Raw genomic sequence first — 27,264 nt, 5'->3', positions numbered from 1 at the left:
ACAAATTCCTATGCACACTGCACGTATCATATTTTGAAGTAAAAAACAAAACGGGAACAAATACAATTCACACCGCTTCATGTGGCCCGCGGGCCGTAGTTTGAGAATGCCTGTTCCAGATGCTCAGAAGAAAAAAAAAGCAAGATTCAGGAATGAGGGTGTGTCGGGGCAATTTACATAGGGCAGCCACAGATCACATTAGAATGCACAGATTCATCAGTTTAGGACATGTAGCAGTCCACCTGCACAGAGAGGTGCCTGATGTTTTATACATGACCAAAACCAAAATGTAAGAGGCAATAAGAAGACGTATAGGGCTTAGAGTTCTAAAGATCATCACTTTTTAAGATAAATCCATAGTGAGAACTCCTATACTACATATACTTAGTTTCAATTTCACTCTAAGAATGAATGGTTGGGGTCTCTTTGTTTTTGTTTTTACATATTGTTTCCTAAGGAGCAGCAGGGCTCCTTCTTTTCCTAAGGAGCAGCAGGGCAAGGCTACCCGTGCCCTGGAGAACAGAAATATGTCTCGCTTTTTTTTATTCTCCAGAGCACAAAACAGTGTCTGACACATACTGTTCCAACCAAGTTTGTCACCTGGAACCCGCTGCACAGCACTGAATAGACGTGTCCAGGAACTATTAACTACATGCGTTGGTCTAAGGGAGCCTGGACTGCTGTTCTCGTCTCCTCATCCAAGGCAGCAAGGTGGTGGCAGGGGAATTCCAGCTTCACAAGGGCAGATTTCCCACAACATCTTTCACTAGCTGGACTAGAACGTTTTCTGCAGTTTTTCCTCTGCCGAGATAGCACGTATTTATGAAACGTGGTCCTCTAAAGTCAGGTTCCCACCTAGAGGGACAGCTGTGTTAGGGCGAGAAGCCAAATCTGTCCCTGGCCTGCGCGCTGGACGGTGCCCTTGAGGAGTCCTTCTCGGGGGCGAGGGTGATCCACCCCGCTAGGTTTCTGCCGTCCCTTCCGCTGCCCCGAGCTGCCCAATCTGCAGGCCGCCTCCAGCCCACCCCCGGCGCGGAGAAATCCGAGCTCCCCAGCTCTTCCCGGTAGGAAGGCACACGGCTGGCCTCTCTCGCCAGCTTTCCTCTCTGCCTTTTCCCCGGCCTTCTTCCCTGCCTTCCCCGCCGGCAGCCCCTGGATTGGCTGCCGCGCCGGGCGAGGGCGCTCGATGATTGGTCGGTGAGCGGTCATCGCGCTGACGCGCCAGTGTCGGGGCGGGACCGACACTGAGTGGTCGCGGCGGCGGGTGGAGAGGGTTCCTTAACCTGCGCACGCTGGCAGCGCTGGCTGCGGTTCCCGTAGTGCGCCTCCGGGGAAGGAGCGGCGGGCCGTGGGGGGAGGGGGGAGGGATTCCGGGAGGGCCTCGGGCTCCGGGCCAGGGGTGCTGGGGCGGAGAGGCGGCGCCGGGGAGCCCTGGGACATGGCGCGGCCGGACGATGAGGAGGGGGCGGCGGGAGCGCCTGGGCACCCGCTGGCGAAGGGATACCTCCTAGTGCGGAGGGGCGCGCCCGCCGGGAAGGAGAGCGTGGATCCGCAGAACGGACTGAAAGCTGGCTGCCTGCCCCTGAATGGGGTCCCCCGGGGCGGGCTGCAGACTCCGCTGGCCCCGGAAGAGGAGACCCAGGCCCAGCTGCTGCCCACGGGCCCGGGAGAGGAGACCCAGGCGTTCGAGGGCACCCTGCTACCCCGGACTGCGCTCTCGGCGCGGCGCTTTGTGGTGCTTCTGATCTTCAGCCTGTACTCGCTGGTGAACGCCTTTCAGTGGATCCAGTACAGCATCATCAGCAACGTCTTCGAGGGCTTCTACGGCGTCACCTTGCTGCACATCGACTGGCTGTCTATGGTGTACATGCTGGCCTATGTGCCCCTCATCTTCCCGGCCACCTGGCTGCTGGACACCAGAGGCCTGCGGCTCACCGCCTTGCTGGGCTCCGGCCTCAACTGCCTGGGCAGCTGGATCAAGTGCGGCAGCGTGCAGCCGCATCTCTTCTGGGTCACCATGTTGGGCCAGTGCCTGTGCTCCGTGGCTCAGGTGTTCATTCTGGGCTTGCCCTCCCGCATTGCCTCTGTGTGGTTTGGGCCCAGAGAAGTGTCCACTGCTTGTGCCACCGCCGTGCTAGGCAATCAGGTAAGGACTAGAATGACAGGTGAAAGTCGGATAATTAAAGGACCAGAAAAAGTCCTGTTGTGGACTCTCATGATCTATATGGATGAGCCTTCAGGAGGCGTGAGTAGTCCAAAGAGGCAGTCTTGGATTAAAGATCAGTTTACATTTCTTTGTAAGGACAGAATTTTCAAAACCAGTTTAAAGTGACCACCTTGTCCTCTTGCTTTGGAAATTACCTATAAAATTATTAGCTGCATTGGTCTGTATATGCCTAACATGATAGAAAACTTGTCAGTGCAATAATGAGCAAGACTCAAGGAGGTATTGGTTTTTTCACCAGTGTATTCTTTGCTGGATTCTGGGAAGATTGTTTCTGTTTGAGTGGCCATTGTGAACAGCTTTTTAATTTTATATATTAGCACTCAGCAAAGTGCCTATTACATAAAAATGCTTATAAATGACTATTGCCAGCCTGAGCAACATAGCAAGACCTTGTTTCTACAAAAAAAATGAAAAAATTAGTTGGGCTTGTGGCTGTAGGCCCAACCTCTCTGGGAGGCTGAAGCAGGAGGATTACTTGAGCCCAGGAGTTTGAGGTTGCAGTGAGCTATGATGAGGCTACTGCACTCTAGCCCAGACAGGAGAGTAAGACCAGGTCTCCAAAACAAAAAAAAAAAAGAAAAGACTTCTAAATGGTCTGGTGGTAAGGACTTCACAGCATTACTGAGTCCAATTACCAATTTTTAACAGTAAGACAATGCCAGACAACTGACAGATTAGGAAATCCACTGTACAAGAGTGACTGACCTTGCCAAGCTCCATTAAAGAGTTAAGTAGTCTTTCCTAACACCATAGGTTCAAATTCTATTAGCATTCAGTTGCATTTCTAGATTAAGACTGATTATTTTCCTGTAATTTAAATTCTGTATAAGGTGTCTTATGAAACTTCATATAAGTTATATTCCTTCAGCTGGAAGGGAATCTAATTAAAAATCTGTATATCAAGAACTTCAGCTCTCTCTATATATATATCAATACATGTAGTTACTTAACAAAAAAAGTTATTGTTTTACTTGCTCTAACAAGATCACATTAAGATATATTTAAAATACATGAAAAGACTAACTGTACTTGCTTTTTGTTTGTTTGTCTTTTTCTTTTTTTTTTTGTACTGGCTTTTTGCTTTATAATTTACTTCCTTTATCTAAAAGTACAGAAGAAGGGGTACGTTGAGTCTTAGTAGTTATATATCCAAAATAATTTGACTGATAACTTAGTTGTTTACATCTGCATAGTTGAATAGGAACCTTTTCTTCTTTCACATTGATAAAATTATATTGAAGGTTAATATTTTCCCTTTAACAGCACAGTAAGAATAAAGACATTAAAACATTATAAACACTACCTGTCCTCTTTATGTCAGAATTGACTTTTTTCTGTAATGAGAATAGCTGTTAACAATACTATTTATTTTACAGCTTGGCACTGCGGTTGGCTTTTTGCTACCACCAGTTTTAGTGCCCAACACACAGAATAACACAAACCTCCTGGCTTGTAATATTAGCATCATGTTTTATGGAACATCAGCTGTGGCTACACTTTTATTTATTTTGACAGTAATCGGTAAGTGAATTATTTTCCCTATAGCTTGGATAAATGCACGACAAAAATTTGAAAATAACCCTGAAATTTTTTATTGATAAATGCCATTTGCTTGTTTCATTCTTACCATGCACTGCTTGCTCAGGTAACGAATGCTCTAATTCCAGGGGTATGTTATAGTCCACTGTCTCTATCTTAAACTGGGTTTGAAGACTAATTCATCTCATTCATCTCCCTACTAATTTTTCTTCTTGATAACTGTTGGTTTCAAACATATTACCTGCCACCTCTTCTCATATTCATCTATGTGGTCTGTATGCTATTCCTACCCAGCCAGAACTAAGTTCTTGTCATACTTTCAAGTGATGCAAACAGGCTGAGGTCTTCCTTTTAATGGCAAATCCTCCCAAGAATCCCCAATTTAACAGTTAACTGGATCTGAAAATATTGACCAGTGAATGATCCTGGCAGCAGCAAGCTGAATTTCAGCAGAATTTCAAACTGTGGCAACTATCTGCTTGTTAGGTTACTCCAGCAAAGCACGGCTGCCACCCTTTGTCACTGAGTCCTCTCATCGGGGCCTATCTCTTGAAGCAGTCAGTCAAAATGAGCTGCGAGCAGCCATCATCAGTTTGGAAGAAGCTTTGGGAAGGTCTGCCTTTTTAAGTTTATTTTTAATGGGAAGCAGTTTTGATCTCAGGGAAAAGGATAGGTAGGGATTATTTAAGTAATACTGCTGTTAACATAACTGTAATATTGCCCTTTAGATACTCTATATCTAAATTGATTTGAAGAGGGAAGTAACTACCTATAAAGGTGAAAGACTGTCTTTTCGTCATTAAAACTCATAATTAAACTGTATTATAGCTGGAGTTTTAAAAATTTACATATTTTTACTATGGTTATAATAGTAATGAAAAACTTATATTTTATGATCTCCAGATATGAAATCCTCAGGTTTCAAAGAAATGTATGCCGAAGACTCTAGAGTGTTTCAATAGAGCCTGCCTTGGTAGATGAACTGCAGGATCCAGGTATAGGAAGCTCAGCCCACATACTTAATTTCCCTTAAGATAATGAACAAAATGTTCTCCTGGTAGCATGTGAAGTGTTCTGGTGTGTCTGGTCTACTTATGGTTGGTTTTTGTTTGCAGTTAGTTAGGGAGTGGCATATTTGCTGTGTCCAGACTACTCAAAAAGGACAAATTACCCAGATACTATTTTAGTTTAGTTTAACAAAGTTTTAAAAAAAAGATACTGTTAAAAAAAAAAAAAAAAAAAAAACCTCTCCACCCCCCAGTAAAACCTTTTTAAGTGTGCTTTTCTGGTAGCCACATTTGATTTGCTAGATTAAATAAGAAATGCTGTTTATATATTTTGCATAAATGGACCTTCCATTGGCAGTAGGGATTTTTTTTTTTTTTTTTAAGAAGACATGCACTCGGCTCAGCGCCTGTGGCTCAAGTGGCTAAGGCGCCAGCCACGTACACCTGAGCTGGCCGGTTCGAATCCAGCCTGGGCCCACCAAACAACAATGTCAGCTGCAACCAAAAAATAGCTGAGCATTGTGGCGGGCACCTGTAGTTCTAGCTACTTGGGAGGCTGAGGCAGGAGAATCACTTTGAGCCCAGGAGTTGGAGGTTGCTGTGAGCTGTGATGCCATGTACTCTACCCAGGGCAACAGCTTGAGGCTCTGTCTCAAAAAAAAAAAAAAAAAAGAAGACACGCAATCAGCAACAATGTCTTTAAACCTACATTCCTTACTGATTCATGACTGAAACCATGCCATGGCCCTGGAGGGCTAAGGAGAATGATCCCGTATGTAGAATTTACCACAGGACTTCTTCTTTTTTTATTTTTTGAGACAAAGTCTTACTTGGTTGCCCTCAGTAGAGTGCTATGGTGTCATAGCTCACAGCAACCTCCAACTCTTGGGCTTAGGAGATCCTCTTGCCTCAGCCTTCTGAGTAGCTGGGACTATAGGAGCCCACCACAACACCCAGCTATTTTTTGGTTATAGTTGTCATTGTTGTTTGGCAGGCCCGGGCTGGATTCAAACTCACTAGCTCTGGTGTATGTGGCTGGAGCCCTAGCTGCTGAGTTACAGGTGCCGAGCCAGTAGTAGGAATTTTTATTTATTTATTTTTTTAGAGACAGAGTCTCACTTTGTCACACTCGGTAGAGTGCTGTGCCGTCACAGCTCACAGCAACCTCCAGATCTTGGGCTTAGGCGATTCTCTTTTGTCTCAGCCTCCCAAGTAGCTGGGACTACAGGCACCCTCCACAAAGCTTGGCTATTTTTTTTGTTGCAGTTTGGCCAGGGCTGGTTGGAACCCGCCACTCTCAGTATATGGGGTAGGGGCTCACGTGGGCCGATACCCTACTCACTGAGCCACAGGCGCTGCCCAGTAGGGATTTTTAAAGTACAAATTCTCTTTTGATGGCTGGTTTTAATTTTTTTATTTAAATCTACAATGCTTCTCTCTTTGGAAGAAGCGAGAATAATAGATTGTGTCATATGTGTCATATATGATGCATATGTTTAAATTGTTACAAATATGAGATTTTTATTTGTAAAAATGAGGGAACAAAGAGGTATAATAGGGTATGACCATTTTTGGTGTCATGTGTTGAGAAATTAAAAGAGAGGGCTGTTTGTGTACTTAATTATTTATGTACTTATAGCTTATGGATAGAGAGTAGAAATATAGATAGGAAAAATAATCAGGAAAAAGTGGAATAGAATAAAAAAGGGCTCTTTGTCAAGTTTTGTAGTTTATAATTTTAATCTTATGATACCAAGCATAGTGTAAAAAGCAAGATAGAATGTGGTTGTAATACAAAGATGTTAAGTTGGAAATAGCATTTACATGAAAAATCTACTTGTTTTTCTTGTACCCAAGTATTTTCTTTTCTTTTTTTTTGAGATGGAGCCTCAAGCTGTAACCCTGGGTAAAGTGCTGTGGCATCACAGCTCACAGCAACCTCCAACTCGTGGGCTCAAGTGAGTCTCCTGCCTCCGCCTCCCAAGTAGCGGGGACTACAGGCACCTGCCACAATGCCCAGCTATTTTTTGGTTGCAGCCATCATTGTTTGGCAGGTCGGGCTGGATTTGAACCTGCCAGCTCAGGTATATGTGTCTGGCGACTTAGCCACTTGAGCCACAGGCACCGAGGTCCCAAGTATTTTCTGTTGAAGAAATTTGGATTATTTAAAAGATGCTTGAAGTTCCTTAATTACTAAGAGATGATCCAACTTCCCTCTAAATTCAACCCATAATTACATTGAAAGTCCAATCCAATTATTATTTTTTTTTTTTTAAAGACAGTCTCACTTTGTCACCCTTGGTAGAGTGCCATGGTGTCACAGCTCACAGCAACCTCCAGCTCTTGAGCTTAGGTGATTCTCTTGCCTCAGCCTCCCAAGTAGCGGGAACTGCTCTGCTTTTGTTCCAGTTCCAAGTTCTTGCATAAAAGGTAATGCCAGTGTATTCGAAAGCTATTCCTTCTGTCTTCCCCCATCTTTCCTTCTCTCAGTCCCTTCCTCTGTTCTCTTCTCTCCCTCTTTCTCACCAATTCCCCCTACTGTCTTTGCTCTCTCTAATATAAAATACACTTATACTTTTATGTCCTAAAAAAAAAAAAAAAAGCTGTTCTTGTCCATCAGAGCGGTAAACTACCCTGTTTCCCCGAAAATAAGACATCCTCTGAAAATCAGACCTACTTACAGGAAAGATAAGACGTCCCCTGAAAATAAGACCTAGCGCATCTTTGGGAGCACACCTTAAAATAAGACACTGTCTTATTTTCAGGGAAACAGGGTATGTCATTTAACTCAAGTGTGTCTGTTAAAATCCTTTACTGATTTACTAAAATGAGTGGATGACAAAAACCAAAAGTAATCACAATAAAACTGTTTAATGGAGTGGCGCCTGTGGCTCTAAGGGCTAGAGCGCAGGCCTCATATGCCAGAGGTGGCAGGTTCAAACCCAGCCCTGGCCAAAAACTGTTTAATGTTAATGTTTTCAAGCACATGTGTGTATAATATGTATATATAACTTTATTTTTGATTCTTATATTTAAGATAACTAAATGTAGGCTGTAAACTTTTTTTTTTCTCTTTCACCTCTCCCTAAGTTGTCATCATAGCTGTAGACTTTTAACAGAATATATTTTACTTAGTCTATAAGAATTTCACGCTCTTCTTCCTGATTATTGAAAACCCATAGTTGACCACTTCCTTAAATTGACGTAAGTTTCTTTTTTTGGAGACAGAGTCTCAAGCTGTCGCCCTGGGTAGAGGGCCATGGTATCACAGCTCATAGCAACCTCAGACTCTTGGGTTCAAGCGATTCTCTTTCCTTAGTCTCCCAAGTAGCTGGGACTACAGGCGCCTACCACAACGCCCAACTATTTTTTTGTTGCAGTTGTCATTGTTTTAGCTGGCCCGGGCTGGGTTTGAACCCTCCAGCCTTGGTATATGTGACCGGTGCCCTACCCATTGAGCTACGGGTACCTCCCAATTGATGTAATTTTCATAGACTGGACATGCACCACATGTATGTATCAGTACAGTAGGCCTAGTTCCTTATGTTGACCACCTCCATATATTGACCAGTTTGTTACAGTCCCTTGGGTCGTCAGCATACTAGGTTCTACTGTGAATATTTCTTTTCTTTTTTTTTTTGAGACAGAGTCTCACTTTGTTGGGGCAGCGCCTGTGGCTCAGTGAGTAGGGCGCTGACCCCATATTCCGATTGTGGTGGGTTCAAACCCAGGCCCAGACAAACTGCAACAAAAAAATAGCTGGGCGTTGTGGCGAGCGCCTGTAGTCCCAGCTGCTCGGGAGGCTGAGGCAGGAGGATCGCTTAAGCCCAGAGTTGGAGGTTGCTGTGAGCCATGTGACATCATGGCACTCTACCTGAGGGTGGTACAGTGAGACTCTGTCTCTACAAAAAAAATGAAAAAGAGAGAGAGACAGAGTCTCACTTTGTTACCCTCAGTAGAGTGCTGTGATGTCATAGCTCACAGCAACCTCAAAATCCTGGCCTCAAGCGATTTTCTTGCCTCAGCCTCCCGAGTAGCTGGGGCTACAGTCACCTGCCACAATGCTTGGCTGTTTTTAGAGGCAGGGTCTCACTCTTGCTCAGGCTGGTCTCAAACCCGTGAGCTCAGGCAATCCACTTGCCTCGGCCTCCCAGAGTGCTAGAATTACAGGCATGAGCCACCTCGCCCAGCCTACTCTGAATATTTCTTTAAAAAGACAATATCTTGTGTCACACTTAATAATTGTAAAATTCTTTTTTTTTTGGCCGGGGCTGAGTTTGAACCCACCACCTCCGGCATATGGGGCTGGTGCCCTACTCCTTGAGCCACAGGCGCCACCAGTAATTGTAAAATTCTTTTAGATAATATCATGTAATCCTCATAACAGCTTGTTATTATTTCCATTTTATGGATGAGAAAGCTAAAATTGAGGGACAGGAATTGACTTCTTCAAAGTCTTGCAGTGAGCTGGGGCAGAGTCAGGATTCAAATATTTGTTTTTCTTGTAATAAGGTAATATATGTAATATTTGCTTGAATTACTCAAGGACAAATAATAAAATCAAAAGATAAAATTATAACTTGATTTTAAAAAGTGCAAGTGACCCTAAATGGGAATAAATTGGCTACTTATTTATCACAGGAGGAAAAGTTTAAATGTGGTACTCAGGAATACTTTGGCTATTTTATAAGCCTAATGCCAGGGATGGGGAATAATTGTTAATTATTTTACTAGTGCAAGTTTTGGGTGGGGAGACGAGAAGATGGTAGAATTTTTACTTTTCAGTTTCAAAAAAAGGAAGAAAAGGCCATATTTCGTCCTTTCACAGTAGCATGTCAGCATATACAAGGTCATAAATCAATGGCTTTTTGTTCTTCTTCATATAGATATTTTTTTTTTTTTTTTTTTTTGAGCAGTGCCTGTGGCTCAAGGAGTAGGGCGCTGGCCTCATATACCAGGGGTAGCAGGTTCGAGTCTGGCCTCAGCCAAAACTGCAAAAAAAAAAAAAAAAAATTTTTTATTTTTAATTTCAACTTCCTTGTTCATTCTTCTTTGTTTGAAGTACTCTTTTTTGTTGTTCATTTGCTTCTTCCTCTGGCGATGTTCTTGATGTTAGTAGAGACGGGGTCTTACTCTGGCTCACTGCTGTTCATACTGGTCTCGAACCTCTGAGCTCAGGCAATCCACCCGCCTCCGCCTCCCACAGCGCTTCAACTGCAGGCGTGAGCCACCACGCCCGGCCTCTTCATATAGATTTAAGTTTGACAATACTATAGCATATAGTTGGTAGACAAAGGCTTGATTTTTGCCAAAAGATTGACTGTCTCAAACTAAAGTATAACACTTGTATTCAGAAAATAAATCTAGTGGACTTAAATACAGGTAAGGATTGTTTTCCTTTTTGGCTTTTGAGTTTAGATTTAGGCCATTTAGACTTATTTACAATAGTGAGTACCTAAGTAAACCTAAGTAAAAGATGTAAAATTCATTAAAAGCCAGGACATTGAAGCATAGTTTATATATTCTGAAACTTTATTTTACCACTGGGTGAGTTCTATGTTTCTAGTGTTAATAAAAAGATATATCTCTTGACTCAGTAGGATACAAAAAAAGAGATTTTTCAGGGCATCCCAACAGTGTAAAGATCATATAAGGCAGTGGTTCTCAACCTTCCTAATGCCTTCTAATGCCACAACCCTTTAATACAGTTCCTCATGTTGTGGTGACCCCCAACCATGAAATTATTTTTGTTGCTACTTCATAACTGTAATTTTGCTACTATTATGAATCATAATGTCAATATCTGATATGCAGGATGTATTTTCATTGTTACAAAGTGGTCACGATCCACAGATTGAGAACTGCTGAGTAAGGTGAAAGAAAGAGAAGAATTGCAACAACTTAAAATGTTTTATGTTACCAGTCTTCCAGCAAAAGGATATTAAAAAGTAAACATTTATGAGTTATAGCTCCTCTGGAATTAATTTTGAGATCTGTAAAAATAGAAGTATATGGCTGGGTGCCATGGCTCACATGTAATCCTAGCACTTTGGTAGGACTGCTTGAGGTCAGGAGTTGGAGCAAGAACAAGACCCCAGCTCTACAAAAAATAGAAAAATTAGCCAGGTGTGGTGGTTTGCACCTATAGTCTCAGCTACTCCAAAGGCCAAGGCAAATTGCTGCAAGGATTGCTTGAGTCTAGGAATTTGAGGTTATAATGAGCCAGGGTGACAGAGCAAGACTTTGTCTCTAAAAACAAAAAAAAATATGTGTTTAATGTTTTGGTCAGCAAAGAATTTTACCTTTTTATTTTTAGCAGAAAGCAGGAAAATTAAGGAATTATGGTATTTCATGGAAGTTGTAAAGGTTATTTCTTTTTTTCTTTTCTTTTCTATTTTTTTTTTTTTGTTGTTGTTGTTGTTGTTTGTTTTGAGACAGAGCCTCAAGCTATTGCCCTGGGTAGAGTGCTGTGGCATCACAGCTCACAGCAACCTCCAACTCCTGGGCTCAAGCAATTCTCTTGCCTCTGCCTCCCAAGTAGCTGGGAATACAGGCATCCGCCTCAATGCCCGGCTATTTTTTGGTTGCAGCCGTCATTGTTTGGCAGGCCTGGGCTGGATTCAAACCCGTCAACTCAGGTGTATGTGCCTGGCGCCTTAGCTGCTTGAGCAACAGGAGTCAAGCCTGTTTCTTTTTTTCTTTTTTTCTTAGTAGTTCTCAAACCTGCTTGGCTTTTGGTACCACTTGAGGCGTTTTGTGTTTAACACAGATTCTCAGGTTCCATCCTGGAGGTTCTGATTCATTAAACCTGTGGTAAAATCTCACAATTTGTATTATTTTTAAATTTCCAGTTGACATTTCCATCAGATTTAACCTACTTTCAAATTACAAAGCAGGCCTTCCGTGCCAGAATTAAGAAATAGCCAATGTAAGAGAAAAAAAGAGAAAGAAAAAATTCTAATTTTTTTTTAAAGAGTCTCACTTTGTTGCTCTCAGTTGAGTGCCATGGCCATTGTGTCATAGCTCCCAGCCACCTCAAACGCTTGGGCTCAAGCGATCCTCATCCCTCAGCCTCCTGAGTAGCTGGTACTACAGATGCCCACTACAATGCCTGATTGTTTTTTAGAGATGGGGTCTCTCTCTTGCTCAGGCTGATTTTGAACCCCTGTGCTTAGGCAGGGGTTCAAAGCAGCTAATCCACCTGCTTCAGCCTCCCAAAGTACTGGGAGCCACTGTGCCCGGCCTCCCTTTATCTTCTTTTTCTTTTTGACTTTATTTTGTATTTTATTTTGTTTTATTTTTTTGAGACAGTCTCAAGCTGTTATCCTGGGTAGAATGCCGTGGTGTCACAGCTCACAGAAACCTCAAACTCTTGGGCTGAAGCTGTTTTCTTGCCTTAGCCTCCCAAGTAGCTGGGTGACACCGCCTAAGGTGTACTTTTTAAAATGAAATTAAGATGCTTTAATTATCAATGACATCTAACATTTGTGGTAATAGAGACATGTTATATGAAAATTTTCTCTGGATACCTGGCAAAATCATTGAGTACAAGCATCAGAGTATATTAGATCCAATGAAATACAGTATTTTTCCTTCATTATAGTTAAAAATCATCGTAGTTGGGTGCTGCCTGTGGCTCAGTGGGTAGGGCACTGGCCCCATATACCGAGTGTGGCAGGTTCAAACCCGGCCCCGGCCAAACTGCAACAAAAAAATAGCCAGTGTTGTGGCAGGTACCTGTAGTCCCAGCTGCTTGGGAGGCTGAGACAAGAGAGTCACCTAACCCCAGGAGTTGGAAGTTGCTGTGAGCTGTGACGCCGTGGCACTCTACCAAGGGGGATAAAATAAGACTCGGTCTCTAAAAAAAAAAAAAAAAAAATCATTGTAGTTAAAAGTTTTGAATTAGTAGTTAAAAATTTTCAATCAATACAAAAACTAGGTTTTAATTTCTGTCCTACCATACTTTAGAAGGTTAGCTTTTTTGTCAATTGGTCTTTACTTCTGGTTAGTCTAACCCTATAGAAATCTCTCCCTAACCATCTATGGCAGGAAGTTGATTGATCCTTTTCTTCCCAACTGTGTTTTAGCCCTGAACCCACCACGTACACTTCCATGTCCAGGGCCTGATCAACCTTTTTTTGACCTCACGGCACACTTAAATTATGTTGATCAAAAAAAAAAAAAAAGAAAGAATATACTGACTGTGCTTTCAACTTCTTTCAAAAATAATTCTATGATCTTTAAAATTTTTCACAGCACACTGGTTGAAAATCACTGCTCTACATGCTTGGCTGAGAAGACTATGAAATCTCTTAACTAGAAATGGGCACTGCTAAGCTTACAGTATCACACACCACGTACCATACTTTTATGTCTCTTAGCTCTGCCCCTGTACTTTCCGTATGCAGGTTGAGTGAGTCAGCAAGGAAAACTTAGCTCTGCTTCCCTGAACACATCTGGGCCTTTTTAGTTCCAAGGTGTAATTGGATCAGATGATAGACTTTATATCAAATTTTATTAAAATAATACTAGCTAGGGCAGCGCCTATGGCTCAAAGGAGTAGGGCGCACGCCCCATATGCCAGAGATGGTGGGTTCAAACCCAGCCTTGGCCAAAAACTGCAAAAATAATAATAATAATAATACTAACTCAGTATAGTCCTCTAAAAGGTTAATAGTATATTGTCTTATTCATATCTGATGTTTACCTCTAATTAAAGATTGAACTGAATTTTGAAATAGCATGGATGATTATTTGATGTAGTAAAAGTTAATTTTGCTTAAGTAAAAATGGAATAATCAGTGGGCAAGGTCATGGCATATGATTGATGGTTTTGCAATTCATTTATATAAATTGGCCAAATCTCTGAGTTTTCTTCAGTTTCAGAGGACTGAGATGATAATGGCAAACCGTTCTTCACTTAGAAATCAGTGAAAATGAAAAACCTTATCATGAGGGACTTTCACTACCTCTTTAAACTTAAAAAAAGATACCTATAATAATGTATTATATATCAACACCATATTGCATATACATTAATTATATATAATCACTTTCATATATGTTCTCAGCATTCAAAGAAAAACCTCAGTATCCACCAAGTCAGGCTCAAGCAGCTCTTCAAGACAGTCCCCCTGAAGATTACTCCTATAAGAAATCAATCAGAAACCTGTTTAAAAACATTCCTTTTGTCCTTCTGTTGATCACTTATGGTAAGTGGTTTTCTTTTATTTTCTTTAATGTCTAGATAAACCTTCAAGCATTATGGATTCTTTTTTTTTTTTTTTTTTTTGTAGAGACAGAGTCTCACTTTATGGCCCTCGGTAGAGTGCCGTGGCCTCACACAGCTCACGGCAACCTCCGACTTCTGGGCTTAAGCGATTCTCTTGCCTCAGCCTCCCGAGTAGCCGGGACTACAGGTGCCCACCAGAACGCCCGGCTACTTTTTGGTTGCAGTTTGGCTGGGGCCGGGTTTGAACCCGCCACCCTCGGTATATGGGGCCGGCGCTTTACCGACTGAGCCACAGGTGCCGCCCGCATTATGGATTCTTTATAAAAATAATTGTAGCATAGTCATGAACTTAGATTTTGAACTAAAAGGAAAAAAGTCTAGGCTGGATCTTACTTGTTTTTAAAATAGGGGCAGTACCTGTGGCTCAGGGAGTAGGGCGCCGGCCCTATATGCCGGAGATGGTGGGTTCAGGCCCGGCCCCGGCCAAAAACTGCAAAAAAAAAATTAAAATAAAAAAAAATAATAGTTCTCAAACAGAGGTGCTATCTTCTTTGTGAGTTTTCATAAAGTATTGTAAGTTGTTTACGAAGTATAGTTTTGGCTGCAATAAGTGTGTCAATGGAAATGCTATCGACCATTGCTTTCTTAGACCCTGTGCAAACTGGCATATATTAGGTGTCCCAAAAGTCACCCCTCAAGTCACCATACATAGGGAAAATGGGAAATTGTAACTAAACATACCTTTATTTACCAAATATTCATTACAAAATTTTACAGAGGTGGCCAACATGTAGAGAGTATTTTGTAAATATTTTATAAAATTTTGTAATGAATATTTTGTAAATAAAGGTATATTTAGCTACAATTTCTCATTTTCCTTATGTATGGTGACTTCAAGAGCAACTTTTAGGACACTGTACTTTGACTACTCAATCAAAACTAGACTTTAAGGAGGTCGCCTTAACCAATTCTAACAACAAAAAAATTCTTTTCCTTTCAGCTGACAGATAATTCATCTTAACATGGTAACTTCGTAGACACAGTTGGCTTTCTTTAGAGTCCTTGTTTCTTACATTAACGTTGTTTCAGCACTCCTTATTTCTTACCTCACTGCTGTTCTCTTTTTCACAATTTTTTAGGATTGCACACCCTCGTACATAAATGTTGTAACAGATTATATCCTGACTTGAACTCTGACCCTTTTGTTTAGTGGAAATTGTTAATCACAAAAGTAGAACATTTAATCTAAGAAACTTGTGTGTTCCCATCACCTATGTCTACCGTTGCCCAGCTTCAACAATTATTAATTATCATTTTGCCATTCTCACTTTATCCATTTCCCCTGCTTTTTCCTAGAATATTTTATTTATTTATTTTATTTTTATTTATTTATTTATTTATGGAGACAGAGTCTCAAGCTGTTGCCCTGGGTAGTGTGCCATGGTGTCACAGTTCACAGCAACCTCAAACTCCTGGGCCCAAGAGATTCTCTTGCCTCAGCACCCCAAGTAGCTGGGACTACAGGCGTCCACCACAATGCCCAGCTATTTTTTGGCCTGGGCTGGATTCAAATCTGCCAGCTCCGGTGTATGTGACTGTTGCCCTAGCCGCTTGAGCTACAAGCGCTGAGCCCCTAGAATATTTTAGAGCAAATCCCAGATACTATATCATCTCATCCTTAAATACTTCAGCATGCCATAGTTCCTTTTCTTAATTTTGCTGGTACCTCCCTGTTTAGATTAAACCTAATATTCCTAACTAGGATACAGAGAAAATACAATGAGTCACTATGATATGATAGAACAAATTCATTTAAGACTGCTTTTTTCTTCCAGTCTTTTATCTCTTTCTGTTTCCCAATACAAAATTCTCTTTCAGCCAAACTTATAACCAACCCCCATTACAGACCTACACACTCAGACACAGATATACATCCATGCATACACACTACTCTAGTTTTGGTAATTTCTCTTACCTGAAATATGTTCCTTTTTCCTTAAGCAGTTCTACATGTGTTAATGTTTACCTCACTTATTGTTCATTCTTGTTATTCATTCTTTTATTCTTTTATTTCACCAATAACTATTAAATACTGACAACATGTATAATAGTGCTCTAGAGGCTGTGGGAGCTAGAAAGAAGCATGATATATAAATTCTGCTCATAAGCAATTTATCATCCAGTTTGGGAGATAATATAATATCTGAAAAGTAGCCAACATTGTGGAGATGCACGTATTTATCAAAAAGGTAACAACACGAGAGAAGTTGTTGTAAGGCGAGTGCATGCCAAACGCCTCAGGCTGCATTACCAGATAGAAGAAGTGAAAGGAAGGGCTGAGGATTGCTGCAAAAGCCTCATGGAAGGGGCTGGTTGAGCTGGGTCTTAAAAAATGGGTTGTATTTTGATAGGCAAAGGGGAAGGGGAAAATGGGAATGAGAGTCTTAGATGGTGTCTTCTCTGATACAGAGTTTTAATGTCCTCATCTTTAATATCACATCACTTAGTGCTCACTTGATTATACATAAATGATTAGGTTAAAATTTGTTTAGTTTGTTAGGATTTTTTTTTTTTGGTAGAGAGAGTCTCACTTTATGGCCCTCTGTTGAGTGCTGTGGCCTCACACAGCTCACAGCAACCTCCAACTCCTGGGCTTAAGCGATTCTCTTTCCTCAGCCTCCCGAGTAGCTGGGACTACGGGCGCCCGCCACAACGCCCGGCTATTTTTTGGTTGCAGTTTGGCCGGGGCCGGGTTAGAACCCGCCACCCTCGGTATATGGGGCTGGCGCCTTACCGACTGAGCCACAGGCACAGCCCCAGTTATTTAGGATTTTTTTTTTTTTTTTTTTGAGACAGCATCTTACAGTTTGGGATTTATAAAAGGCTTCCATACATACTACTTCTTGTTTTCTTTCTTTTTTACAACAGAGTTTCACTCTGTCACCCAGGTTAGAGTACAGTGGCATCATCATAGCTTACCTGAACCTCACAACCTGAAACTCCTGGGTTCAAGGTACCCTCCTGAGTAGCTGGGATTACAGGTGCTAGCCAATATGCTTTTTTTTTTTTTTTTTTTTTTTGTAGAGACAGAGTCTCACTTTATGGCCCTCTGTAGAGTGCTATGGCCTCACACAGCTCACAGCAACCTCCAACTCCTGGGCTTAAGCGATTCTCTTGCCTCAGCCTCCCAAGTAGCTGGGACTACAGGCGCCCGCCACAACGCCCGGCTATTTTTTGGTTGCAGTTTGGCCGGGGCTGGGTTTGAACCCGCCACCCTTGGTATATGGGGCCGGCACCTTACCGAATGAGCCACAGGCGCCGCCCTGCCAATATGCTTTTTTATAGACATGGGGTTTTGGTCTTGCTCAGGCTAGTCTTAAACTCCTGACCTGAAGCAATCCTCTTACCTTGGCCTCCCAAATTGCTGGGATCATGGGTGTGAGACATTGTGCCAGCCTCATGTTATTTCATTTAGTTTTCAACTTTTCTGAGATATATTATTATTCCTATTTTATAAATGAAGGAACTGAATTATTTTAAATTTTATTTATTTGTACAAATAGGTAATACACGCATATTGTATAAAAATCAAATGGTATAATGGGTATACAATGTAAGGTTCATCTTTTCTCTGTCCCCAGGGACAATCACTGTTATCATTTGCAACTTATTATTTGAGGTTGATATACAACCTTGGTAATCAAAATCAAATAAGAACAATACATATAACAGTACCCCTTCCCAGAGACAATCACTATCATCATTTACAACTTATACATGCAAGGAGACATTAGAGTTCAAATCCAGTGACGGTTCCTGATTACCTGCTGTTTTTATTCTCTCTTAATTAATTTTGGCTTACAAATTGCCTAGTAAGTCTTTAAGACAAGGATAAGATCTCTGAAGCAGGGATTCCCTTATGCTTAGAACAACCATTGGCTATAGTACATTGTAGGTGCTTAGTAAATAATCCACCACTTGGGCTAGGCACAGTAGTTCATGCCTGTAATCCTAGTACTTTGGGAGGACAAGGCAGGAGATTAGCTTGAGGCCAGGAGTTGAGACTAGCCTGAGCAACATAGCAAGAGCTCATCTCTACAAAAAAATTTTTTTAAATTGGGCTGAGGTGGTGGTATGCACCTGTAGTCCCAGCTACTCAGGCTGAGGCGGGAGGATCACTTGAGCTTAGGAGTTTGAGGTTGCCATGAGCTATGATAACATCATTGCACTTTATCCTAGACAGCAGAGTGAGACTCTGTCTCAAAAGCAAAACAAAACATAATCTACGGGTTGATTGGTTGCCAAACATAGTGTTGTATGTGGGATATGATTTCTGGTCAGTGTATCTCAAATCTAAATAATAGTAATGTTAGAACAGAGTTCTACTGTTATATATCTAGAAAATTTAGGTGTTAAATTGATCAGTCTACATAATGAAAGGGAATGGCAATAGTTTTAATTTTCTTTATCAGCTGTCAAAAAAATACATTGTATTTTCACAATTGTCACTCAGTAGTCCACATCACTTCATAATCTGATAAATGACCCACTTAAAATTTTCTCTTTATTACTGTAGGTATCATGACTGGAGCATTTTATTCAGTCTCAACATTATTAAGTCAAATAATATTGACATATTATAAGGTAAGCTTCTGTTTCTATCTACCATATTGCATGCATGGCCAAGAATTTTTCTTTAGCAGTACGATTCCTATTAACATGATCGTGAGATTAAGGATTATGACCTTGTTGCTATAAAAGGTTTACATTTGTTTTTTTGTTTGTTTTTTAGGTTTATATTTGTTTTAATTGAGACTGTATTTTTTAAGAAATAAAATTTCCACAAATTTAAAGATCTAATCAGCTTTTATTAGTGATTCATATGTTGGGCAACACCACATCTAAAGATTTTTAAAGGTGCTCCTATGAACTGAATAGAGGAGGTAGGCTTTAGAGAGAGAAAAGGCTGAAGAAAGCAGAAACAAGCAGCAAAAAGTGGAGTGGTCGTTACAAAGGGTTTTGTTTTTTTGTTTGTTTTGAGACACAGTCTTACTTTGTCACCGATAGAGTGTGCTGGCTTCATAGCTCACAACAACCTCAAACTCTTGGGCTCAAGTGATCACCTTGCCTCAGCCTTCTGAGTAGCTAGGACTACAGGTGCTCACCACAACCCGCAGCTATTTTTATTTTTATTTATTTATTTATTTTTATTTTTTGAGATAGAGTCTCACTTTGTCACCCTTGGTAGAGTGCTGTGGCGTCATAGCTCGCAGCAACCTCAAACTCTTGGGCTCAAGGCGCCTGCCACAATGCTCAGCTATATTTAGAGCCGAGGTCTTGCTCTGGCTCAGGCTAGTCTCAAACTTGTAAGCTCAGGCAATCCACACCCTTGGACCTCCCAGAGTGCTGGGATTACAGGCATGAGCCACCACACTCCGCCTCGCAGCTATTTTTAGAGATGGGTCTTGGTCTTTCTTCTGATGGTCTCTGAACTCCTGAGTTGAAGCAATCCACCTGCCTTGATCTCCCAGAGTTCTAGGATTACAGATGTGAGCCCTTTACCCAGGCCAGGCCCAAAATTGTGCTTGCCACTCCGGGAGACCAAGGTGGGCAGATTGCTTGAGCTCACGAGTTTGAGGCTAGCCTGAGCAAGAGTGAGACTCCGTCTCAAATAAGAAAATAGTGATCTATGATGCCTTGGCATACTATCGAGGGCAACAAAAAGAAAAAAAAAATAGAAAAGCTAGCCAGGCGTGTTGGCAAGTGTCTGTACTCCCAACTACTTGGGAGGCTGAGGCAAGAGGATCACTCAAACCCAGACATTTGAAGTTATGTCTTGTGAGCTATGATGCCATGGCACTCTACCTAAGGTAATGACTCTGTCTCAAAACAAAACGCAATACAATAAAGTTGAGCTTGATTACATGGCACCTAGCCCTAGTGACACGATGCTGGTTTGGTTTGGTCTCTTGGGCCTAGTGCAGGAGCTCAGTCCAAAACAGTGGCCTCCCATCATTTTTATTTAACACATTTAGTCCAATTTATAAAATGTACAACATGGAAAGCAGAAGTTATTGCTGTGACAGTAACTAGTTTGGGGTTTTTGTGAGAAATAAAGTGGTTATACATAAAAAGAGAAAACATTTTGTCTGGGTACAGTGGCTCATGCCCATAACCCTAGCAGTCTGGAAGGCCAAGGCAGTGGATTGCCTGAGCTCGTGAATTCGAGACCAGACTGAGCCAAAGAGAGACCTAAGCTCTAAAAATAGCTGGGCATTGTGGCAGGTGCTTATAGTCCCAGGTACTTGGGAGGCTGAGGCAAGAGAATCACTTAAACTTAAGAGTTTGAGGTTGCTGTGAGTGGTGATACCACAGCATTCTATTGAGGGTAACAAGTAAAACTCTGTCTCAAAAAAAAAAAAAAGATAACATTTTAAGGGAAAATCAACATTTAGTAAATAACAAGTTCTGACTGACCCTTTACTTTTGAAAGGAGAAAGCAGTTGTACTATGTAAAGCTATTGGATTAACCTCTTTTCCTGACATCTGTAACTTATAGTCATACCTTACTTAAGGATGGAGATACATTTTGAGAAATTCATTAGGTGATTTCAATCATTGTGCAGACATCATAGAGTACACTTAGGCAAACGTAAATGGCATAATCTATAACCTAGTACTCCTAGGCTACAAATCTGTAGAGCATGTTATAGTGAATACTATAGGCATTGTAGGGCAATGGTGAGTATTTATTTATCTAAATATACCTAAACATAGGAAAAGTACAATAAAAATACAGTGTTATACTCTTAGGGGATCACTGTCATACGTGCAATTTGATGCTAACTTAAGTATCATCATGTATTACATGATTATGCTTAAGAATCCCAACAAAGAGGTGGCACCTGTGGCTCAGTGAGTAGGGCGCCGGCCCCATATATCGAGAGTGGTGGGTTCGAACCTGACCCTAGCCAAACTGCAACAACAAAAAAATTTAATTGAATTGAATTAAAAAAAAAAAAAAAAAAAGAATCCCAACAAAAATCACTATACTTCTAACTGTAGAAGACCAAGGAAAATTTTCGTTTTTTATGTCTTCCCATTACTTGAGACTTTTTTACTAGCTTTAAAATAGAATGCTCTTTATGTATTCTTTTTTTTTTTTTTTGAGACAAAGTCTCACTATTTCGCCCTCAGTTGAGTGCAGTGGCATCACAGCTCACAGCAACCTCAAACTCTTGGGCCTTAGCCTCTTACCTTAGCCTCCCAAGTGATTCTCTTGCCTTAGACTCTCAAGCCTTTATGTATTCCTTATCTGCCCTTTATTCCACTCTAACACATACTGGATCTTCTATCTTGTGCTTAACTTTATCTGATTATTTTCATTGACTATGAGGAGGTATAGGACTGTGATGAGTCTATTTGAATTAGCAGCGTCAGATTAACTTCTTATGTAAATTGTTCTCAGGGGGAAGAAGTGAATGCTGGAAGGATTGGACTAACACTGGTAGTAGCTGGAATGGTGGGCTCTATTATCTGTGGCTTTTGGCTGGATTATACTAAAACATACAAGTAAGTGAAGGTAGATAACATGTATGGTATATAACTAAAGATATTTCCATTTTAAAGGAAACTTTGGTTTTTATTTTTAAGAAATTGAAAGTGCAGCTCGGTGCCCATAGCTCAGTGAGTAGGGTGCTGACCACATACACCGAGGCTGGCGGGTTCAAGCCTAGCCCGGGCCTGCTAAACAATGACAACTGCAACCAAAAACTAGCTGGGCGTTATGGCGGGCACCTATAGTCCCAGCTACTTGGGAGGCTGAGGGAAGAGAATTGCTCAAGCCCAAGAATTGGAGGTTGCTGTGAGCTGTGACACCATGGCATTCTACCAAGGGTGACATAGTGAGACTCTGTCTCAAAAAAAAAAAAAAAAGAAAGAAATTTAAAGTGTTATTATTTAAATACTTGGATTCTAAACACTCTTAAGGTTATCTTCACTTAATGTTTCAATATTCTATACATTCTTTTTTTTTTTTTTGAGACAGATTCTCATTTTGTCACCCTCAGTAGAGTGCCATAGTGTCACAGCTCACAGCAACCTCAAACTCTTGGGCTTAAGGGATTCTCTTGCTAGGATTACAGGTGTGAGCTACCATGCCCAGCCTACACTCTGTTTTAATGATCATATTAGTTCAATGTTGAGACTCTTGTAAGCTTCTGGAGGTAAGAAAGGCATTTGGAGGAGGTGGAATTTGATCTCTATCTTGAAGCATAAATAGGGAATACCCCATTTGGTGGCATAAAAAGGATTGCATCCGGCTCGGTGCCCATAACTCAGTAAATAGGGCGCCAGCCACATAAACCAAGGGTGGCGGGTTTGAGCCTGGCCTGGGCCTGCTAAACAACAATAACAACTGCAACCAAATAAAAAAAAAAAAAAAAGGATTTCATCCATGAGTATCCCTCCTTCCTATCTGAACATGGGATATGACGTGGGTTTTGTTGTCTGCTGCTATTGGGTGTTAAACTTAAAGTCCATGTTTTAGTGGATACGTTTCCCATTGACAAGAAGGAGTGAATTTTGAAAAACAAAGATAGATTACGTACACATAGAGCAGTAGCTGGTCAATGATTTTTACGTGCACAGGAAAATCAGACAAAATACTAACAATTTTGATGCTTTTGTTTTAGACAGACTACTCTGATAGTTTACATTTTGTCTTTTATTGGAATGGTTGTATTTACTTTCACATTGGACCTTGGCTACATCATCATCGTGTTCATCACTGGAGGGGTGCTTGGGTAAGTATCAAATATATTTAGGAGGAATGATGCCACAATGTTATAATTCTGAAGTGTTATTACTCTGGTTTTTACATTTTTTAAGTTCATCCAAAGGTTCTTTAAAGGATCTGTTTGTGCGTATAAATGTGATTTTTTTTTTTTTTTTTTGAGGCAAAGTTCTGCTTTGTCACCCCAGTAGAGTGCAGTGGCTTCATTATAGCTCACTACCACCTCAAACTCCTGAGCTCAAGCAATCCTCCTGCCTGAGCCTCTCCAAAAGCGAGGACTGCAGGCATGTAACCCCATAGCACCCAGCTAATTTTTCTATTTTTATTTATTTATTCTTTATTTTATTTTGAGACAGAGTTTCAAGCTGTCATCCTGGGTAGAGTGCCGTGTCGTCACAGCTCATAGCAACCTCCAACTCTTGGGCTTAAGTGATTCTCTTGCCTCAGCCTCCCAAGTAGCTGGCCTGGGCTGGGATTGAATCCGCCAGCCTGGGTGTATTATGTGGCCAGCACCCTACCCACTGAGCTACGGGCACTGCCCAATTTTTCTATTTTTAGTAGAGACAGGATCTCATTCTTGTTCAGGCTGGTCTCGAATTCCTAAGCTCAAGGGATCTTCCCGCCCCAGCCTCCTATAGTGCGAGAATTATAGGCATAAGCTACTGTGCCTGGCCTAAATATGTAATTCTTAAGAACTGTAAAAAATAAAATTGTTTTTGATATACTACATGTAAATAGATAACCCTTATTTAATCCAAGTAACTTTATTTACAAAGACAAATAAAAAGACTTACAAAACTAAACGCAAATTTTTCTAAGGAAAAATACTTAGGAATTATTTTGCTTCTCAGTTCTTGTGACCTTGGACTGATAAGTCAGTAATAATCCTTATTTTCAAAATGTGAGGGTGTTCCACCTGCCCCCTGGGTAAAGGGCTTAACTACAACTTGAACGTTTTTTTTTCTTTTAGAGACAGTGCCGCACTTTGTCTCCCTCAGTACAGTGCTGTGGCCTCACAGCTCACAGCAACCTCCTGCTCTTGGGCTTAGGCAATTCTCTTGCCTCAGCCTCCCAAATAGCTGGGACTATACAACTTGAACTTTACCTTAGAAATGAAAATAACATAACCTAAATATTTGTACTCTCCTATCAATATGAAATAAAAAGTCTTCATTTTCACACAGCAACTTCAAAATATTGACTTACATGGTTCCTTCATAGGCCTGAGAGGTAGAACAATTGTATATCAGTATCTGATACTGTTCTTCTGATAATTCTTTCTATAATCTGGATTTATTTTCCTAGTTTCTTCATGACTGGTTACCTCCCCTTGGGTTTTGAATTTGCTGTTGAAATCACTTACCCTGAATCTGAAGGTACTTCATCTGGGCTTCTTAATGCTGCTGCACAGGTAAACCTCTGATTTCTTTTAAACCTGAGATGATTACTTTATCAAATATTTTGTTAATCATGAGTTTGACCATGGTTTTGATTTTAACAATTCCATTTTTCAGGCAGTGCCTGTGGCTCAGTGAGTAGGGCGCCAGCCCCATATACCAAGGGTGGTGGGTTCAAACCTAGCCCTGGCCAAATTGCAACTAAAAATAGCTGGGCGTTGTGGCGGGCGCCTGTAGTCCCAGCTACTCGGGAGGCTGAGGCAAGAGAATCATTTAAGCCCAAGAGTTTGAGGTCACGGTGAGCTGTGACCATGGTCACACTCTACCAAAGGCGAGAAAGTGAGACTCTATCTCTAAAAAAAAAAAAAAAAGTTCCACTTTTCAGTTAATGTTGCCAGAAGCCAAATCATATGAACAAAATAAGTTAAGAAAAATTCTGGTGAAAATTTTGTGTTAAAGAAGAAAATGCAATAAAAATTATTTTTCTTGTTTTATTTTAGATATTTGGAATTTTGTTCACCTTGGCTCAAGGAAAGCTCACATCAGAGTATGGTCCTAGAGAAGGGAACATTTTCCTCTGTATCTGGATGTTTATAGGCATCATTTTAACAGGTAAGTCAGGGAGTTTGCTTGGCAAAAGTACTTCTGTTGTGTTGTTTTTATATTTGATTTTCACAGATATTGCTTCTCAATTGCTTGGCAGAACTCAAGGGGGAAGAAATGAGATAAAAAGCAGGACATTATTTGTTTTCTTCTAAGGATATGAATCTGTTGCTTTGCTTTGCAGGTTCCCAATTCAATACAGTTACTCTGCATAGAAAACAAAAAACTGTTGTAACAAGAATAGTAAAGAGGCTGGGCACGGTGGCTCACATCTGTAATCCTAGAATTCTGGGAAGCAAAGGCAGGAGGATGGATTGAGCTCAGGAGTTTGAGACCAGCCTGAGAAAGAGTGAGACCCCATCTCTACTAAAAATAGAAAAACTGAGGCAAGAGGATCACTTGAACCCAAAAGTTTGAAGTTGCTGTGAACTATGATGCCACAGGGTACTCTACCCAAGGTAACAGTGAGACTCTGTCTCATAAAAAAAAAAAAAAAAAGAGTAGTAAAGACCTAGAGTCGGGTGGAACTGGACTCAAAATCTTTTTTTTTTTTTTTTTTTTTTTTTGAGACCGAGTCTCAAGCTGTCACCCTGGGTAGAGTGCTGTGGCATCACAGCTCACAGCAACCTCCAGCTCCTAAGCTCAAGCGATTCTACCGCCTCCTTCTCACAAGTAGCTGAGACTACAAGCGCCCACCATAATGCCTGGCTATCCATTGGTTGCAGCCATCATTGTTTGGCGGCCCAGGCTGGATTTGAACCCACCAGGTCAGGTGTATGTGGCTGGCGCCTTAGCCGTTTGAGCCACAGGCACCAAGCCTAGACTCAAATTCTGATTCCACTTGTCACTGGCTGTGTGACTTTAGACACATTACTTAATGTCTCAAATTCTCCTTTCCTCATATATGTAATAGGGTATTAAAAGCCTGCTTTATAGGGTTATTATGAGGACTGAGTCGGTTCTCAAAAAGCTCCCAATACAGTGTCTAGCACCTAGAATGTGCCTAATACATGTTAATTATTAATGTAATACACTAGTGATGGTAAGAAGTTGAATGGTGGTAGGAATACTATGTGGAATGGCTAGCTAGTACTTACACTTCGTAGGTAATAAATATGACAGGAAAGAGAATAATCCTTAATCTGTAGAGAAAGGATTTTTACCCATAGTTTGCTCATGCACATGGGTGCAAGAATGGATTTGGAAGCAAAACTTGGTTCAGCACTGTGTCCAGCCCCATGTTGGCTTCTACTATTATTAGTATTTTACTTTGAATTTCTTTCTGCATCCTGTTATCAACAAGTGGGAGAGAAAGGGTGGGCGCAGTGGCTCACATCTATAATCCTAGCACTCTGGGAGGCTGAGGCGAGAGGATCCCTTGAGCTCAGGAGTTCAAGCCCAGCCTGAGCAAGAGTAAGACCCCGTCTTTGTTAAAGACAGAAAAGTTAGCTGGGTGTTGAGGCAGGCGTCTGTAGTCTCAGCTGTTGGGGAGGCTGAGGCAAGAGGATTGGTTGAGCCCAGGAGTTTGAGGCTGCTGTGAGCTGTGACGCCATGGCATCCCAGGGCAACTGAGTGAGACTCTGTATCAAAAAAAAAAAAATGTAGGAGAGAAGCTATGGATACTCAAGAATTACAATCAGCCCTCTGTATCTGTTCGGTTCTCATCTATGGATTCAACCAGCTGCAGAGTAGGAAAAAAGTGGATGGTTGTGTCTGTACTGAAAATTTACAGATTTTTTTTCTTATCATTATTCCTAATCAATAACAGTATCACAGCAGTTTACATAATATTTACATTATATTTGGTATATTAAAAGCAGTCTGTAAACTATGTAGGAGAATATCTGTAGGTTGTATGTAAATATGCATTTACATATTATATAAGGGACTCAGTCCCCCATTTTATATAAGGGACTCAAGCATCCGTGGATTTTGGTATTTAAAGGGGATCCTGGGACCAACTTGCCTGGGAGACCAAGGGAAAACTGTATTTCCTTGATATGGTTATGACTTAATTTGAGGATAGAGTTTATCAGAAATACATGAATCAAATCATCTTTTTATGTTTGTTGAATATTTAGTTTTGAGACTTTCTTTTTTTTGTTTTTTTTTTTTTGCAATTTTTTTTTTTCTTTTTGGCTGAGGTTGGGTTTGAACCCACCACCTCTAGGCATATGGGGCTGGCGCCCTACTCCTTTGAGCCATAGGTGCCGCCCTAGTTTTGAAACTTTCAATATGAAATCTTACCAGTCATAAACACAACTAGCTAATAAGTCGCTATCATTTCATTCATTGTATTGGAAGAGTTAATGTACCCTTTTCCTCTAAGAAAAACATCCCATCATGAGGGAGTTTATGGTCCTTTCTCTTCAGTTAGTAAAATAAAACATACAAAACTGTGAAATGGCTCGGCGCCCATAGCACAGTGGTTATGGCACCAGCCACATATACCAAGGCTGGTGGGT

The 27,264-nt window shown here is 41.1% G+C and overlaps 1 protein-coding gene across 1 annotated transcript in view; it reads left to right on the top strand.

The window, feature by feature from the left end:
- The first annotated feature begins 1,366 nt into the window (after positions 1 to 1,366).
- FLVCR1 (FLVCR heme transporter 1) overlaps positions 1,367 to 27,264 on the top strand; it is a 37,515-nt gene continuing 11,617 nt past the window's right edge. The window contains exons 1-8 of the mRNA XM_053607651.1: positions 1,367 to 2,146; positions 3,604 to 3,748; positions 13,845 to 13,985; positions 18,582 to 18,649; positions 21,474 to 21,577; positions 22,699 to 22,809; positions 24,105 to 24,210; positions 24,697 to 24,808. Of these exons, the coding sequence (XP_053463626.1) occupies positions 1,439 to 2,146; positions 3,604 to 3,748; positions 13,845 to 13,985; positions 18,582 to 18,649; positions 21,474 to 21,577; positions 22,699 to 22,809; positions 24,105 to 24,210; positions 24,697 to 24,808 (1,495 nt within the window). The 5' untranslated portion in view covers positions 1,367 to 1,438. The remainder of the gene's footprint in view (positions 2,147 to 3,603; positions 3,749 to 13,844; positions 13,986 to 18,581; positions 18,650 to 21,473; positions 21,578 to 22,698; positions 22,810 to 24,104; positions 24,211 to 24,696; positions 24,809 to 27,264) is intronic.

Source organism: Nycticebus coucang, chromosome 10, assembly GCF_027406575.1.
Source record: "Nycticebus coucang isolate mNycCou1 chromosome 10, mNycCou1.pri, whole genome shotgun sequence".
Lineage (NCBI taxonomy): Eukaryota > Metazoa > Chordata > Mammalia > Primates > Lorisidae > Nycticebus > Nycticebus coucang.
Note: the sequence above shows the minus strand (reverse complement) of the source record. Positions and strands in the feature narration are given on the sequence as shown.